Genomic DNA, 17,157 nt, shown 5'->3' on the forward strand with positions numbered 1-17,157 from the left:
TATGCTTACAGATGGGCAACTAACATAACTGTCTTCTGAGAGGCTTCATCCAGCAACTGATGGAAACAGATGCAGAGACTCATAGCCAAACATCAGGGGGGCTCAGGGAGTCTTGCAGAAGAGTGGGGGAGGACTGAGTACGCTATGCTCTTCTAAGAGTCTCGTGCTGAAATAATCTGTGTGCCTTGCTGTGCTCACCTGCTTCGACGTTATCTTTATGGGTGTAGTAGGCACAATAGCAGTGTTTCATTAAGAGGCTTTGTGGCTAGTGTGGTCTCAAGGTTCTCTGAATTGTTTTAATCACCGTGCAGTTCTTAATCAGGCACTCCAAGGCTTCCTTGGGGTGCGCACCCACATAAATAGTCTCGGTGTCTTCCAAAAGTTACAATTATTTCACTCTCCTCCTTGGGGAATTATTGCTCTGTAGAAGTGATGCTGGGGTGTGTGTGGGGGGCAGGGAGGGATGGGGAGAGAGAGAGAGAGAGAGAGAGAGAGGGAGAGAGAGAGAGAGAGAGAGAGAGAGAGAGAGAGAGAGAGAGAGAGAGAGAGAGAGAGAGAGAAGCCTTTAGGTTTGAAATGAAAGGTAATGTTAGCAGAGTCCTGGTTTTACAAGGAGAAGAAGGAGGAGGAGCAAATAAAAAAGAACTCCCCTGTTGAGAAACCGCGTTGAATGTTAACATTCTGTACAGGAAATTCCTGTAAAGGAAGCAGGCTTACTCACCATTTCAACTAAACCTAACCGCAACCCTTTTCTTGTCAAGGAGGCTGGCCAGAGGACAGCTTTGAATACTTTATTTCAGGGTTTTTCTTCCGCGGATAAAGGGAGTTTATTTCATTTTTCCTTTGTTATGACCAGGCGCTTTCCAATGCCAGCGGTCCTCTACAAAATACCAAGGTTGTCCTTTTCTGTCCAGTGTAACTCATTATTTCCTAACTGTATGAGTTGGACAGTCCTTACCTCTTCTCCAAGTAACTCTTTCTAAGAGAAAAAAAGTATGTAGTAGAACCCTTTGAAAATGGGTGTTTTTCACACCTTTTTTTTTCCCAGATGCACAAGCTGGCATTCACTGACATAAAGACTTGAAGTTCTTTATTTTTTGTGTATGTAAGAGCAGGAAACAAAGGTAAGAGAACAACACATTCTTTGCTTTAAGATTCCTTAACCCCAAATAATTTTTTAAAACGACTTACAAAGTAAATTGCTAAAGAGTTGCTTTTTGTGGAATATTTTAAATCACAGATGTGCTGTTAGGTTAGCAACATTTGTATCTCAGGGTAGTTTTTAACCTTAACTTGAAAAGGTGACTAGTTACAAAGTGAACCTAGTCTTTACAGGGCCTCTTACATTTTTTGGGAAGGACTGTAAGTAGAGGGACTCGAATGCTGGTCAAATTTGAATGAATGGCCATATTATTTGTCCATCTTTGGAGGCAAGCACTGAGCAAGCTACTATGGGCCACACGAGCATTCAAACAGTCTATGAATACTGCAAATGGTAGGCTAGTCCATAGCATCTCTTTTTTATTTGTATTTTAAGGGTGTGCACAGGACTGAGAGTCTTCCTGGAGATTCATTCAGAGTTTCATTTTTTTTTCTCCTCTCAGCAAAAGCTTTGTTCTTTGAAAAGCTTAGCTCATTATCATTCTAAAATATGGTCAAACGTGTATCATTTAAATGACTTCAGGGTAGCTTTTTCCACCTCTGAGAAAAAGATAGAGAATTTTTTTTTAATAAAAAAATCTTCTGAACATTTTTAGGAAAGAGACCTTGCAGATCTTCAGATCCTCCCATTGGCCTCTTACGTCCTTCTGTGGAGGGGAGTGTATAGTGGTGGCAAGATGAGAAACTTCGAAACCTTCTTCATCCAGTTATGATTCTCTCTTCCTCTTCTGAAAGGTATGTGGTCATCGTTTAATAACAGGCACTGCTCCTATGAGTGATGCCACATTTGATTATCTGCTGGGAAACTGGGAATGACAGCAGACATGTTTTACAGAATGACAAATGTGAACTCTATATTTAGTGGTACCTGTCAATCATTTTCACTCCCACAAGCAGAATCTGCAGCCATGTTGGTTTAAGTTGACCAATGCTCAACAAATAGCATGCTCTACCTTTGGGTGATCTCTTTGGAATTCCTGTGTTTGTGTAGTGGTAGAATGAGATTATGTGGTCTTTTAAAAACAGACATTGGGGGGCTGGGGATTTAGCTCAGTGGTAGAGCGCTTACCTAGGAAGCGCAAGGCCCTGGGTTTGGTCCCCAGCTCCGAAAAAAAGAACAACAACAAAAAAAAAAAAAAACCAAAAACCAAAAACCAAAAACCAAAAAACAAAAAACAAAAAACAAAAAACAGACATTGGGCTTGAAGTGTGGACTTTTCAGAATGGGTTTGTTCTTGGCTGCTCTGTGGACAACAAAAATGATGGTAGCTGCCTTGACTGCTGAGAACATTGTGTATTCTGAAGATTTTAGATGGAATGTTTTTTTTTTTTATTAACTTGAGTATTTCTTATTTACATTTCGAGTGTTATTCCCTTTCCCGGTTTATGGGCCAACATCCCCCTAATCCCTCCCCCTCCCCTTCTTTATGGGTGTTCCCCTCCCCATCCTCCCCCCATTGCCGCCCTCCCCCCAACAATCACGTTCACTGGGGGTTCAGTCTTAGCAGGACCCAGGGCTTCCCCTTACACTGGTGCTCTTACTAGGCTATTCAATGCTACCTATGAGGTCAGAGTCCAGGGTCAGTCCATGTATAGTCTTTAGGTAGTGGCTTAGCCCCTGGAAGCTCTGGTTGCTTGGCATTGTTGTTCATATGGGGTCTCGAGCCCCTTCAAGCTTTCCAGTTCTTTCTCTGATTCCTTCAACGGGGGTCCTGTTCTCAGTTCAGTGGTTTGCTGCTGGCATTCGCCTCTGTATTTGCTGTATTCTGGCTGTGTCTCTCAGGAGAGATCTACATCCGGCTCCTGTCTGCCTGCACTTCTTTGCTTCATCCATCTTGTCTAATTGGGTGGCTGTATATGTATGGGCCACATGTGGGGCAGGCTCTGAATGGGTGTTCCTTCTGTGTTTGTTTTAATCTTTGCCTCTCTATTCCCTGCCAAGGGTATTCTTGTTCCCCTTTTAAAGAAGGAGTGAAGCATTCACATTTTGATCATCCGTCTTGAGTTTCATTTGTTCTAGGCATCTAGGGTAATTCAAGCATTTGGGCTAATAGCCACTTATCAATGAGTGCATACCATATGTGTTTTTCTGTGATTGGGTTACCTCACTCAGGATGATATTTTCCAGTTCCAACCATTTGCCTATGAATTTCATAAAGTCATTGTTTTTGATAGCTGAGTAATATTCCATTGTGTAGATGTACCACATTTTCTGTATCCATTCCTCTGTTGAAGGGCATCTGGGTTCTTTCCAGCTTCTGGCTATTATAAATAAGACTGCTATGAACATAGTGGAGCACGTGTCTTTTTTATATGTTGGGGCATCTTTTGGGTATATGCCCAAGAGAGGTATAGCTGGATCCTCAGGCAGTTCAATGTCCAATTTTCTGAGGTACCTCCAGTCTGATTTCCAGAATGGTTGTACTAGTCTACAATCCCACCAACAATGGAGGAGTGTTCCTCTTTCTCCACATCCTCCCCAGCATTTGGTGTCCCCTGAGTTTTTGATCTTAGCCATTCTCACTGGTGTGAGGTGAAATCTCAGGGTTGTTTTGATTTGCATTTCCCTTATGACTAAAGATGTTGAACATTTCTTTAGGTGTTTCTCAGCCATTCGGCATTCCTCAGCTGTGAATTCTTTGTTTAGCTCTGAACCCCATTTTTTAATAGGGTTATTTGTCTCCCTGCGGTCTAACTTCTTGAGTTCTTTGTATATTTTGGATATAAGCCCTCTATCTGTTGTAGGATTGGTAAAGATCTTTTCCCAATCTGTTGGTTGCCGTTTTGTCCTAACCACAGTGTCCTTTGCCTTATAGAAGCTTTGCAGTTTTATGAGATCCCATTTGTCGATTCTTGTAGATGGAATGTTTTATACATGTCTTGTAAGCCCATTTGAGCTGTGGTGCAGGTTAATGCCCAGGTGCGTTTGTTGATATTTTGTCTGGATGACTTTGTATTGATAAAAGAAATGGGCTATCCAAGTCATTTTCTGTTTTTGTAGCTGAGTGAATCTGGTTGTGTCCAGTACTGTTTCGTAACTGAAATCTGGTACCCCAGTGTTCAGCAAATGTACAGTAATTCTGTTTTCTTGATGAGTCACTTTGTTTATTAATGCGTATTAACTTTCATTATATTTTCTCAGTATGGTGTAGGGTCTAATTTGTTAGATATAACTATTTCCATTTATATTTTGCTTCAATTTGCCTGATATGTTGGCTTTTATTGTTTCAGCTTTAGTCTGTGTGCCTTTGCCAGAAAGGTGGCTTGACCAATGTCCCTATAGACTCAGATCTTTGAATAATTCATCCTCAGGTGGTGGTGCTGCTTGGGTAGACTTAGGAGATGCAGCCTTGATGGAGAAAGAATGTCATTGAGAGTATAATGATTTCTGCAATTCCCAGTTCATAAGCTTTGTGCTTATCTTCATGTCGTGAGCCCTCAACTTCCTGCTCCTGACTTCAAGATCAAGATTCATTTTGCTACCATGGACTCTAGCCATCTGGGACCATGAGCTCAAATAAACTCTTCCACATGTTGCATTGGTCATAGTGTTTTATCACAATGATAAAACAAAACAAAACAAAACAAACAACAACATAAAAAAACTACCAGTAACTAAAAGGCAAGTGTTTCTTGTAGACGACAGATAATAGGCTCTTATTCTTTAATCTGTTCAACCAGTTTGAGGGATTTAATCAGTCAATTAGAACCAATTGCATCCATGGTTTTTGTTGAAAGGAGATTGTTTCCTTCTACACTTTTGTTGTGTTAATTGTCTTCTCCCTGTTTTAAGTTAAAGGTTGGTTGGTCTTTTAAGTTGGAAATGACTGCTATTCCTAATTCTCTTTTGTCCATTTGTTCTTCTCATGAGATGTATTCTTTCCCATGTTTCCATTATCAAGGCCCTCTTCGTTCACCCTCCTTGAGTAAGCATAGGTCTTATTCTACAAGGTCATTTGCAAGGATGACTTAGTAGTCAGGTCACGATTTCCGACTGTGCTCGTCTTTGGTTTGCTTGCTTTCTTCACCTATTTTAAGACAAATGTACCAAAAACAGTTATTTTTGTTGCCACTTATCTGTTCTCATTGCTGTAGTGCATCATAAGATACTTTCCTTCAGGGTTTCTACTGAAGTATAATATTTTTTTTCTGATAGATTTGCTTTAGTAGTAAGTTAGCATTTGTTCTTTTGCAGCTTCTAATATTATTGTTTCTTTACTTTGGAGACATCATTCCTCAGTCGGCCTAGGTGCTAAATATGACTTGGGCTGATTATAATGTCCATTTCCCTGAAGTAATTGGCAACTGCTTTGCTCAAATGTTAGTGAATAGTTTTCTGTATATTTTGCATATTCTTATTTCTGTTTATTTCTACTCCACTGATGTCTGCATGTCATCTTTCCTTGTCTCTGCCTCTGATACTCTGCTACATCATAGCTCCACTGGCTACGATGTCCATTGTCAAACTTTTACTGAGTTTTACATTTTTGTGGGTTGTTCTCCCCTAATCTTGATTTTCTCCCTGAATGACTTACTGATCTCCACTTTCTCTTTTGCAATGTTCTCTTTCTTATCCATGTCCTGAATTCGTTTCTTTACTTCCTTTTGCTGCTTGCTTGCTTCCTCTTTCAATTAACTAATGATTTTTACATGCCCACTTAGAATTATTTGCACAACCTGCCAATCATTTTGCTGTCCTTAGGCTTAGTAATTGAGGTGTCATCATCACTTGGATGTGTAACATTACCTTACTTAGTCATGTTTATTGAGCTTCTCTGTTATAGTTTACACACTTATTTATTTATGTATTTATTTATTATTTTTGCTTTAGCTCTCTCTTCTGTTTTTATTTGAGGTTCTCCTGAGGGGACATATCTCAGGACCATTTGAGGAAGAGTAAAAAAACCATTAAAAGAGTAACAACACAAAACAGAGCAAACTTGATGCATATGCTTAAAATTTGTGGAAAGAAATTACTGCACCAGCAATAACCATAGGATACAGAGTGGCACAATGTTAATGTGGGGGTTGATATCCAGCCAGTTACCTTTTTAGATTAAGGTAAAGCAACAAATTAAAGAAATAGGACAAGAGAGTGAGGAAAGGGAGAAAAGGATGGGGAGGAAGGTTGTATGAAATAACGCAGAGATACGAGAACATAACAGAAATAGAGGAAAGTGCAAATGAACAAAGTGAATCTAATTGCACCGTAAAGGAATAATGACTGAATAGATTCAGATAATTATGAGGGGGATAGAAATAATAGCATTGTAATTCTTTTTAAAAATACCACTAAAAGCGTAATAAAAAGGAGAAATGGAGCACCTGTGGCACAAACATGATGTGTTCGAGCAACTTTTGACACCAGGGTTTGTTGGAAAGGAGAAGGAGCCTCAGATGAATTTGGGGATTCTTATCTTTCCTGCCATTTAGGATAGTGCTGAAGTTTGAACTACTCCAATGTCCAGAGTCCACCAGAGTTGTCTTTGTGTTGGAAACTTTCCTGTTTGGAGCAGCAGGAGTCTGAGGTGCCACATCTGACAGTCTGTGTACTGGGCAGTCTCTTCCATATCCCTAAGTGCACTGAAGGCAAAACTATCATAGAAATATACATTTGACACCAGGCTCTGTGCTTTCCAAGCCTACTGGGCATGAGTTCCCTGCTGAAGAGATAGGACTATGGAAGTCAGATCTCTCCAGGAGTTTCAGAGTGCTGCCAGCAATAAACCTTATAGCAGATAATTGACTACAATTATTGACTTCAAGCTTGAGGGGATCGGGCTACACAATTATCTTGAGGTAATGAGGTTAGCTTTTAGGAATGGGAAGTGAGACCCCCCAGGGCCCATCCATTTTGATGCCAGGGGCCAGCCTCCTATGCTGTCCCTGTGCTTTCCGGCAAGCCTGTGTGTAGTCATCATTCTCTATAACTGCCTTGTGTAGATGTCTCCCACCCAGAGAAGGTGGCAAGTTGATTCCAGGCTTCGTGGCTTATGGTCGTTCTTTGTTATCCTGAGCCTTAAACAGTAGGTTTCCTTCTAAGGCATATCCAGCTACAACTCTCTGGTATTTAGTTGGGCAACACCATTGATATCTTTTCCACTGCTGACCTTTTCCTCAGGAGGAATCACTGTTTCAGCCAAACTCCTGTAAGTTGGAGGTTTGGAAGGAACTGTGAGCTGTACTGAGTCTTCATCCAGAGTTTTGGGGTTTATCTTTTGAAGGAGGGTAATGTTGCCCTTCCTCCCTGGTGCAGATCTGCAGCTATTGATGCTAATGTGGGCAGCTGCTGATGTGCATGCTGATGCTGATGTGCATGCTGATGCTGATGTGCACTGCTGCTCATGTGAACTGCTGCTCACGTGCACTGCTGCACATGTGCACTGATGTGCATGTGTGCTGATGAGCATGTGCACTGCTGCTCATGTGAACTGCTGCTCATGTGTGCTGATGAGCATATGCACTGATGTGCATGTGCACCGGCACTCATGTGCGCTGTTCCAGCATCCTCTGCTAGTCTATTTCTCTATACTCCTCAGCTTCATCCTCTCCATGACCACCCAGCTTGTCCTTCTCTTTGAATAGTGTTTAATATTTGCTCTCACTTATTCATGTCTTTTCATTCAGCATGCCACATATAGTAGATGATTGTTGTCTACAATTTTATCCCACACTCTCTTCATCCTCTTCTTCATGAGATCTTCACGCCCTTACTCTACTCACCCGTCTCTTAGTGATGATAGATTGAGATCACCTCAATTTCTTAGCAGTTTCTGACAGTCACAGAAAAAAAATCTATCCTCCAAAATTTATCTTTTCAAGTGTCAGAGTAGACAATAGTGCCCTATAAATAAACATTTTATTTGCTGCTCAAAATTACGTGCTCATAAAATTTATACTTTCCAAGTTCCTAGTAGCCATTGCTTATAAATTAAAGTTTCCCCTGGTCACTTTCTCTACAGAGGAGACAAACACTGTGAAGCCAGCTCAGGTCTGACTTTCAATTGTAAAGGCACAGGCTCTCTACTTTTATACCTGAAAATATCATAGTGGTACCTGCAAGTCATAAGCTCATACCCCGTTTATCTAATAGATAATTTAACAGCTTATAGATACTCTTGAGATTTTATCTGTAGGAGCTTAATCACCAGCTTCTCGAAATGTGGAGAATCCGTCCACACTTTCTTTGTTTTCATATAAACCAGCCCATCTTTTCAGGGGAAAAACCTTATTTTTCCAAGTTACTAATAGAGATAGGCAATAGATGAGAGCATTATAAGAAAAAGGAAGAATGCCATGGAGAGAAAGGTTGTTAAGAAGATACCCCAGGGCCCATGTAACATCCTCAGGGGACCCTGGATCTCAGGTGTGCATCTTTTGTACGTGTTAGAGATGACACGTGGAAGAAACTGCTTCATGCCTCTGAAAATACCCACACAGACTCTGGGCTTCTGAAGGCTGTTTGGGTGGGATGTACTCTTTCAGAGTTTCCTGTGTGACTTGAAACTTGGCCACAGGTTTTGATTTCTCCATTTCCTATTTTATAAGTGAAGAAGATGCCAGAGGAAGAGGTTTGCCTCTCTACACACTCTACACTGGCGACGAGAGTTCACTGAAGCCATGACAGGAGCAAAGGAGAAACATGCTCTGTTTGGGCTGGGTGTTTCTTTGGTTTGTTGCAGGAGAGAAGACCACAGGATTTAACCATTCAGGTATGGGATATAGATTAACATTGTGAATCTTGTGGTCAAAGTCTGAACTGACAGATAATTGGGTACATCAACAGGCTGACCTATTAGTACATAGCATCTTCTGTTAAAAGGGAGAGGAGGAGAGTTTCTGGTCAGGGCTGCTTTCGGACGATAACAAACCCCTGGGGGATTCCAATGACCACAGCTGGGTGTTCACTGGGGACATCTAAAGAGGAGTATATGATTCTGTTACTCATAGCAGATTAAGACACAAACCCATTGAGAGGGAATCAGAACATGAACCCTTTTCATGTATGAAATGGTCATAGAGCATGATAAATATAGGGATGGATGCTCACAGCCAATCATGGGACTGAGAATGGGATCCCCCAATAGAGGAGTTAGAGAAAGGACTGAAAGAGCTGAAGGGGTTTGCAACTCCATAGGAAGAACAACAATATCAACCAACCACCCCCCTGTCCCCAGGGACTAAACCACCAACCAAAGAATATACATGGAGTGACCCATGGCTCCAGCCACATATGTAGCAGAGGATGGCCTTGTTGGGCATTAATGGGACGAGAAGCCCTTGGTCTTGTGGTGGCTCAATGCCCCAGTATAGGGGAATGCCAGGGCGGGGAAGTGGCAGGGAGTTGGTGAGTGGGTGGGGGAGCACCCTTATAGAAGCAGGGGGAGGGGTGATGGGATAGGGGGTTTCTGGAGGGGAAACTAGGAAAGAGGATTGACATTTAAAATGTAAATAAAATATCCGATAAAAGAAAAGAAAAAAAGAAAGAAATGGACATAGTATACATGAATAGAGAGCTTAGCTCTTTGGTGTATTGAGTCTATTCGTAATATAAATGGGAAGTCCATCTACTAATGAGTTTGACTGTGTTATGTCATTTGCTGCGATTTTCAGCTTGCACCACCAAAAAACTTCTGTGGACATATTCTGCGAGGGGGGCCGAGAACTTTGTCCTATTTTGTGACTTACAAGAGCTTCAGAAGCAAGATTTCTCCCACAGAAGTCAATCATCATCAACACTAGGTCCTGCTCACCAACCTTGCAGTGGCAGTGAGAAGGACCTCTCTGACGTCCAGTGGTACATGCAACCTCGGAGTGGCGGTCCACTAGAGGAGATCAATAGAAACTCTCCTCATATGCAGAACAAAGGCACGCTGCGTATATTGGCCCCACAGATGAACAGCATTTGGTCATATATTTGTAGACCCAGAAGTAGGTATGTTCCCCAAATCATCCCAGTCTGAAAATATTCTCAAATGTTCTTTTATCTAGACAAGCGCTGACAGAACTTTCTCTGTCTCTCAGGAGGCCCCAGGATACAGCTTGTTGTGTGAAGACTGTCTTGGAAGTTAAGCCTCAGAGAAATATATCCTGTGGGAGCTCAGCACAAGATGAGCAAGTCCTACTACTTGGCAGCACTGGCTCCATTCACTGTCCCAGCCTCAGCTGCCAAAGTGATGTACGGAGTCCAGAGATGACCTGGTACAAGGTTTGGATGGATTTTCTAAAAGTGGTATAAGAGTATTTATTGTTTTATGGTACTGTCTCTATGGTTGCTTTCTAGAGACATGCTCTGAGGCCCAGAGCTCTATAAGGACTGGTCTGTGCCTGAGCAAAAGACCTATGTTCTAAGGTGGTTTTGTCTTTAGAGTACAGCTTGCTATTCAGATGCATAGAGTCACCCTTGGGGTCGGTATCAGGGGAAAAGTCAATATGTGAGTATGATAGTGTTGCAGTAAAATTAAAGAAGATGTGCATGTCCTGGTCCCACAAGTTCTCACTCCACGAGGATCCAAGCACTCTGTTTCTCTGTCACTGCTTCCACACGCTGTGCCCTGGGTGGGCTGTTACCACTCCTGAGACTCCTGGGCTGGGCTCATGCTCCAAGGGCTGTGCTAGTATGGCCCCATGCCATGCTCGCCCCAAGCATTCTACAACCTAGCACGGCCTCCTGTCACAGACTCTATCCACGCTCTCAACAATCTAGTAAAGACATAGCTCAACAGACTGTAACTCAGCAACCAGATTTGTGTTAGATGCTCAATGTACAACACATTCACACAATTAACTTACAAGCAATTGATAAGTATATAAACCGTGCACCTAGATAAGATATAGTTTACTCATCTAGACATACAAAATCCTGTACACATCCATCCCTTAAGAAAAGTCATAACAACCTGTAAATGTGCAGAGAGAAATCTTAACATCCACCTCCATGCTCTCTCAGCTCCTCTCTCATGCTCCTGCTTCCTCCTCTCTAAAACTTTTCTCCCGCCCATCCTTCCTTCTTGTTCAATGACAGGCCTCATTCTATCCTGTACCTGCCTTTAGCTGCACGATGAAATCAACCTTCATGATAGGGTATAAACAGGTGTCCATATACTCAGGACAGGTTGAAACCTTAAAGGACATGGAGGAGTAGAATAGTTTCTACAGGGGAGAATGTTGAAGAAAGGACAGCAAGTCATCAGGTGACCAGTAACTTGTGCAAAGCTTGTAGGAGTGGTGAGAAACTGAGAAAAGGGGGCACAAGAGAAAGTTTGTAATGATGTTGACTAAATTGGTAAACAAATAGACAGAACAACCACATTCCATGTTTTTACTGTGCTATGTGGTTTTTCCAAGTGCTTGTCCACACATGAATCCAACAGAGCCCTATCAGTGACACACCTCCTCCAACAAGGCCACACCTCCTCATCCTTCCCAAATAGTTCCACCAGTGAGGACCAAGCACTTAAATACATTTTCCTATGGGGCCATTCTCATTCCAACCGCTGCACACAGTGACTTCAGAATACATCGTGTCCTGCCATCCAGACCTGTAGGATTCCTGCTGAGAATTCTTCTGAGAGCTGTGCTTCTGTGCTGTGGTGGTTTGAATATTCTTGGCTCAAGGAGTGGCACTATTAGGAGGTGTGGTCTTGTTGGAGTAGGCATGGCTTTGTTGGATTAGGTGTGACTTTTTTGGGAGGAAGTGTGTCACTTTGGGAGTGAAACTTTGAGACCTGCATCCTAGCTGTCAGTGAGATAGTCTTCTCCTGCTGCCTTCAGAAAAGATGTAGAACTCTCAGCTCCTTCCCCAGCACCATGCCTGCTTAGATGCGTCATGCTTGTCACCATGATGATAGTGGTCTGATCCTCTGAGCCTGTAAGGCAGTCCTGATTAAATGTTGTTCTGTACAACAGTTGCCATGGCTATGGTGTCTGTCAAAGCAGTGAAACCCTAACTAAGACAGAAGTTGGTACCAGGTACTGAGGTATTGCAGTGATAGTCCTGATCATGCTTTTGTTTGGAGGAGTGTGGCTTTGGGGACTTTGGAAGGCAGTGGAATGCTTTAAGTGGGCCTTAATGGGCCATCTTATTAGGAAAATGGAAGACATTGGTGCTGAGGGTGATTTGAAGTTTCAGAGAAGAACATTACTATATGGCCCAGAGACTATACAGTCTCTAAACAGTGATAGTTTGGTGAATTATGTGGCTGCTTTATGCCATTGTCTCAAGAGTCTACCTGAGGCTAAGGTAAAGAGATTTTGATTAATTACATTAACAAAGGAAATCTCAGAAAAGCCCAGCAGCATAGACTGTGTCCTCTGCTTCACTCCCACTTTGATAAAGCATAGCAAGCTTCAAGAGAAAAATTACAGAATGTTTGGTTCAAGAAATAAAGGGACACCAGGAAGTTAAAAGGAGCTGAGTCCTGTGTTCAAGGAAATAAACAGATTGAGGTAGTGGTGATCTCAGGGCCAGTTCCCAGCCAACTCAGTTTATAGCTTGTATTTGCAGTTACACAGACACCATGACCAAAGCAACCCTGATAAAGGACAACATTTAATGGGGGTGGCTTACAGTCTCAGAGGTTCAGTCCATTATGATCATGGAAGGAAGCATAGCAGCGTCCAGGGAGACGTGGTGCTGGAGAAGCAGAGAGTTCTACATCTTGTTCTGAAAGCAAATAGAAGACTGTCTCATTAGACAGCTAGGAGGAGGATATCAAGGCCCCACCCCAGAGCGACACACTTCCTCTAAGAAGGCCACACCCACTCCAACAAGGCCACACCCACTCCAACAAGGCCACACCCACTAATAGTACCACTCCCTGGGCCAAGCATAATCACACTACCACACCATCCTTTTTCATAAGAACTACAACCAGACAGTTTGAGGAGCTTTCTCAACTATGTGTCTAGGATTAGAATTTGTAACCAGTATTCCTAACTTTATGCTCACTCCTGTTGGATTCTAACACATTGGTTTTAGCTCATCATTTTGTGTTAAGAAACTTGGGGTTTTGATTTTATAATTCTATAACCCATTGAACCAGGTATCATTCTTAGGGTTTCGAAGCTGATGGATTAAACATGACCATGTGATTCTTTTTCTTAAAGTGATTTGAATTTTTATTGGAAATAGCTATTTTATATACGTATATTCTGATTATGGGCTCACTTTTTTCAACTCCTCCCAGGTTACCCCACCCAGCTCCTATCCACCCAAATCCACACCCTATCTCTCTTTGTCATTACAAAGCAAACAGGCAGCTAGGAAACCAAATGATCAAACCAGAATAGGACAAACAACAGAAAAAGGAGCCAAAGAGAAAGCATAAGAAAGACATACAGATGCAGATACAGGTGCGTACACACACCCGCACACACATACACACACACACATACACACACACACACATACACACACACACATACACACACACACACATACACACACACATACACATACACACATACACATACACACACAGGCACACACACACACACCCACGCACACACACACCCGCACACACATACACACATACACACATGCACACACAGAGGCACACACACACATACACACACATACACACACACCCGCACACACATACACACATACACACACACATACCCGCGCACACACACACACACATACACACGTATACACACGCATACACACACATACACACACACAGGCACACACACATACACACACAGGCACGCACACACACACACACACACAGGCACACACAGAAATCCCTTAAGAACACAAAATCCTAAATTGTAATATAACAAAGCAAAATCTATAAGATCAATTTTTAAAAAAAAGTGTGGGGAGGTGGGAGGCCTACTGAGCAAGTGTGCATGACAGCTTTCTCTCTCTGCTGTGGGTTCTGAAGAATGCTTCCAGCGGCACACTGTCATGGGGGTGGCATTACTGTCCAGTTATTTGAAAAGGCACCCACACCTCCTATTATTCATCTCATAACTGTCTTATTGTTAAACAGGGGGATCGTGAATGTATTGTCCAAATTACACCATAGAGTAAAGATCAAATGTATAGCGCCCTGAGTCTCTAATCTAAGTTCTCAGTTATGCAGGAAAATTAGATGACTTTTATATGCTGGTAGTGAGTGCAAGCTGGCTGATATTAACCACCACCTCCTTCCCAGCTGCCCATACACCATCTGTTCAATAATTTACTCAGTATGTTGGCTAGGAACTGATATTGGACCCCTATTTTAAAACGTCTGGTTTATTAATTTCCATTGATTATATTAAAATGAATACAACTATGGGATTGAAAAAATAAGAATGGCATTGTAGGGTGATTGGAGCAAGAGATTGTGCGAGGGTTCTAACTAAGGAAGAATAACATCACAACAGAGAAAGACAAGGAACCGATTCAGTGAAGATGGGCAAGCTGCTTGTTGAGTTAGACGCGGAGTTCTTGCACGGTATAAACCCCACTAGATTGGAAATAAAAACTGTGGGTTGCTCATGCTCATGCCAGTGGGGATGGAGCCCTGCTAGCATGTTTAAACTTTCCCAGTGTGCATTCCTATCCACAGAGCTGGCAATGAAGGGAGGAGACACTTTTATGGAAGAAGAGGAACAATCAAATGCTTTGACGAAGGATGAGTTAAAGAGGCAATCATAACATTTTAGAATCTTTTGGCTCACAATAATTCATGGTGTTTGTCAAGCTGTAGACAATAGAAACTGGCTCAATCATAGAGAGCGAAGATATGATATGCTTAAATCCAGATGTGGCGATGATGATGGTGAACAGCCATTTCAAGCCCATGAAGGAGAACAGACTGAAAATATAAACCCAGGAAGTCCCTTCAGAACAGGTAGGGGATGGCCAGGTAAACAGCACCATTCCTAGAGAACCCTACAATTTTGGGGTGCTCCCTAGTACCGTGCTGCCTGGTAGTAAAGCTTCAGGATAGGACACCACAAAAATCCAGTGATCGCTCTCTCACTAGGAGTGATTTTGTTCTCCTTACATGCACCCCTAAACATCTGGTTTCCACTTGTTCTTCCCAGGACCTCCGACTCTCCACACAGGTTGCACTGTGGATGCTCCCCCTTTGTACTTTCATTTTTTACCTCCCCTCCTCAGAGCGGAACATAGTACTTTGGGCAGACGTCTCTGCGTCTCCTTCCTGCCAGTCTTGCATGTGACTGAAAAGACTGCTGAGCTCCACATCTCTTCACATGTTTCTTTGACATTTCTCTTGAGTTCCATCTCACAACGTCATTTCATGGTACACACTAAGCCGTAGTCACTATCTATAGAACGAGGAACAGGTCTGTTTGGTTAGCCATCTACGCTCCTCAGTGGACCGACTGTGGTCTTTCTTAGTGATGGTGCATTGTGTCACCACTCCACCAGAGTCTTAGGAGATTTACTGCCCACAGTCTATGCTCTGCAGTTTGTAGGCTCTTAGTGGGTTTTCTAAAGCTTTATCTCCGGGATTTTCTTCTTGTTCACTTCTGGAGTGTTCTTGATCTTCACAATCGCCTGATAAATATTTCAGCTGTCTGTCTCTGGCACTTTCCCTGACTTTTCCTCCTGACTTGTAACTACTCTATGACCAGTGTGGTCCTGTCTGTGCCAGCCCGGGAAAAGCTCTTTGTTGGGCCACAGGAACTGTGCCAGACACTTGGAGGTGGGGAAATTCCTGCTTCTACCTGTGAGAAGGCCAGTGGAAGGGAAATCCCTCAAGTAGCAGATGAGACTCTTAGTCAGAAAAAGGTTTAATATTCAGTTCTTCATTTACCAAGCATGCCCGTGTTAGATTTTAACTTAAATTATGAAATACTTTTCTCCTCGTTTGTAAAATAAAAGTGATAAAATCCATGTGAAGCCCAAGCCAGACACTCCTCTGGACAAGTAAGTGATAGGTCATATGGAGAGAAATCAGAGAGTTGGTTCAAGAGAGAGGCAGTCTGAGAGGAATTGTCCTTTAGGTCAGAATCTTACTAAGGGAGTTAGTGAAACTACAGACTACACTCTGCCTCTGAAGAGAAAGCGGTCAGTCTTGTAAGGCAATGCAAGGTGTCCTGTCCTAAAGGTTTCCGAGGGAGGTATGAATACAGCAGGAGGAAGTGGGAATATTGGGCTCTGTGGGAGAGCTAAGAGAGGAGGAAGACTGAAGGTCAGTCATGGCAGCTGCCCTGATGTGTAAGGCCAGTGGCATCTGGGAGCTTTGTCATCTAATGCGAACCACATGGAGTCATACATAAGAGAGAGTTTCGCAACCTCTGTAGAGATCAGGTTCTCCACCGTTTGTTGTCTCTGCTTTCTCCTTTCTTTAGATTATAATCGTAAAAGATCTACTCTTGATGTTCCCAGGAGAGTGGAAGGTCCCGTGTCATAGAAGGCATCACATAGGGAGTTAGTCTGCAGGATTTAGGACAGTGGTGACAAATCTTTTCACAGATATTGACTGAGGCCCCCCACAGTGCCCTAAAATCCCAAGTGATAAGAAGGTGGTCACAATAGTCTTTACTTCCGAGTCCAAGAACACCACAGCCAACTTTAGACACTTTGCTCAAAATGTCCTATCACAGCACTCTCCTGCTTTAAAACCTTCCTTGCTTTGTGCTCTCCTGAACTCACAGGTCCTTAAGGAAGCCGTTTACACAGATCAAACACATTCAGTCCACCTTGGCCTTCTTTCCTGTACCTGAGCTTTACTCTGCATCGTCCTACAGTGATGTTGATTTTTTAATTGGTTCCCCTGTGTTCTTCGCAACTCTCCTCAGACTCAGGGAGGTAGCCCTGTTTTATGGGAGCCGAGAGGTGTGTGCTGCTGCCAGGTGCTCCCTGAGCACTCTGGGATGTGACAGAAGAGCTTGAGACTCAGTGCCTGGAGGCCCACGGCCGACTGTGTGAAGGGACTCACGCTTACTCCCTACCATGTACCCACGACTCACTTACTTCCCAGGGCCAGTGTCTACTTCTAACAACTGTGGACAGGGATGTTCCCCCAT

At 42.8% G+C, this 17,157-nt stretch overlaps 1 protein-coding gene across 5 annotated transcripts in view; it reads left to right on the forward strand.

The window, feature by feature from the left end:
* Positions 1-732: 732 nt before the first annotated feature.
* The window catches only part of Il18rap (interleukin 18 receptor accessory protein), a 32,861-nt gene continuing 16,436 nt past the window's right edge, over positions 733-17,157 (forward strand). The window contains exons 1-5 of one of the 5 annotated variants that reach the window (XM_017596795.3): positions 733-1,124; positions 1,758-1,896; positions 8,715-8,873; positions 9,775-10,096; positions 10,186-10,369. In XM_017596795.3, the coding sequence (XP_017452284.1) occupies positions 8,804-8,873; positions 9,775-10,096; positions 10,186-10,369 (576 nt within the window). In that variant the 5' untranslated portion in view covers positions 733-1,124; positions 1,758-1,896; positions 8,715-8,803. The other 4 variants (NM_184047.2, XM_039084549.2, XM_039084551.2 and 1 more) reach the window with 4 other exon arrangements.

The sequence above is a fragment of the Rattus norvegicus genome, chromosome 9, assembly GCF_036323735.1.
Source record: "Rattus norvegicus strain BN/NHsdMcwi chromosome 9, GRCr8, whole genome shotgun sequence".
NCBI lineage: Eukaryota > Metazoa > Chordata > Mammalia > Rodentia > Muridae > Rattus > Rattus norvegicus.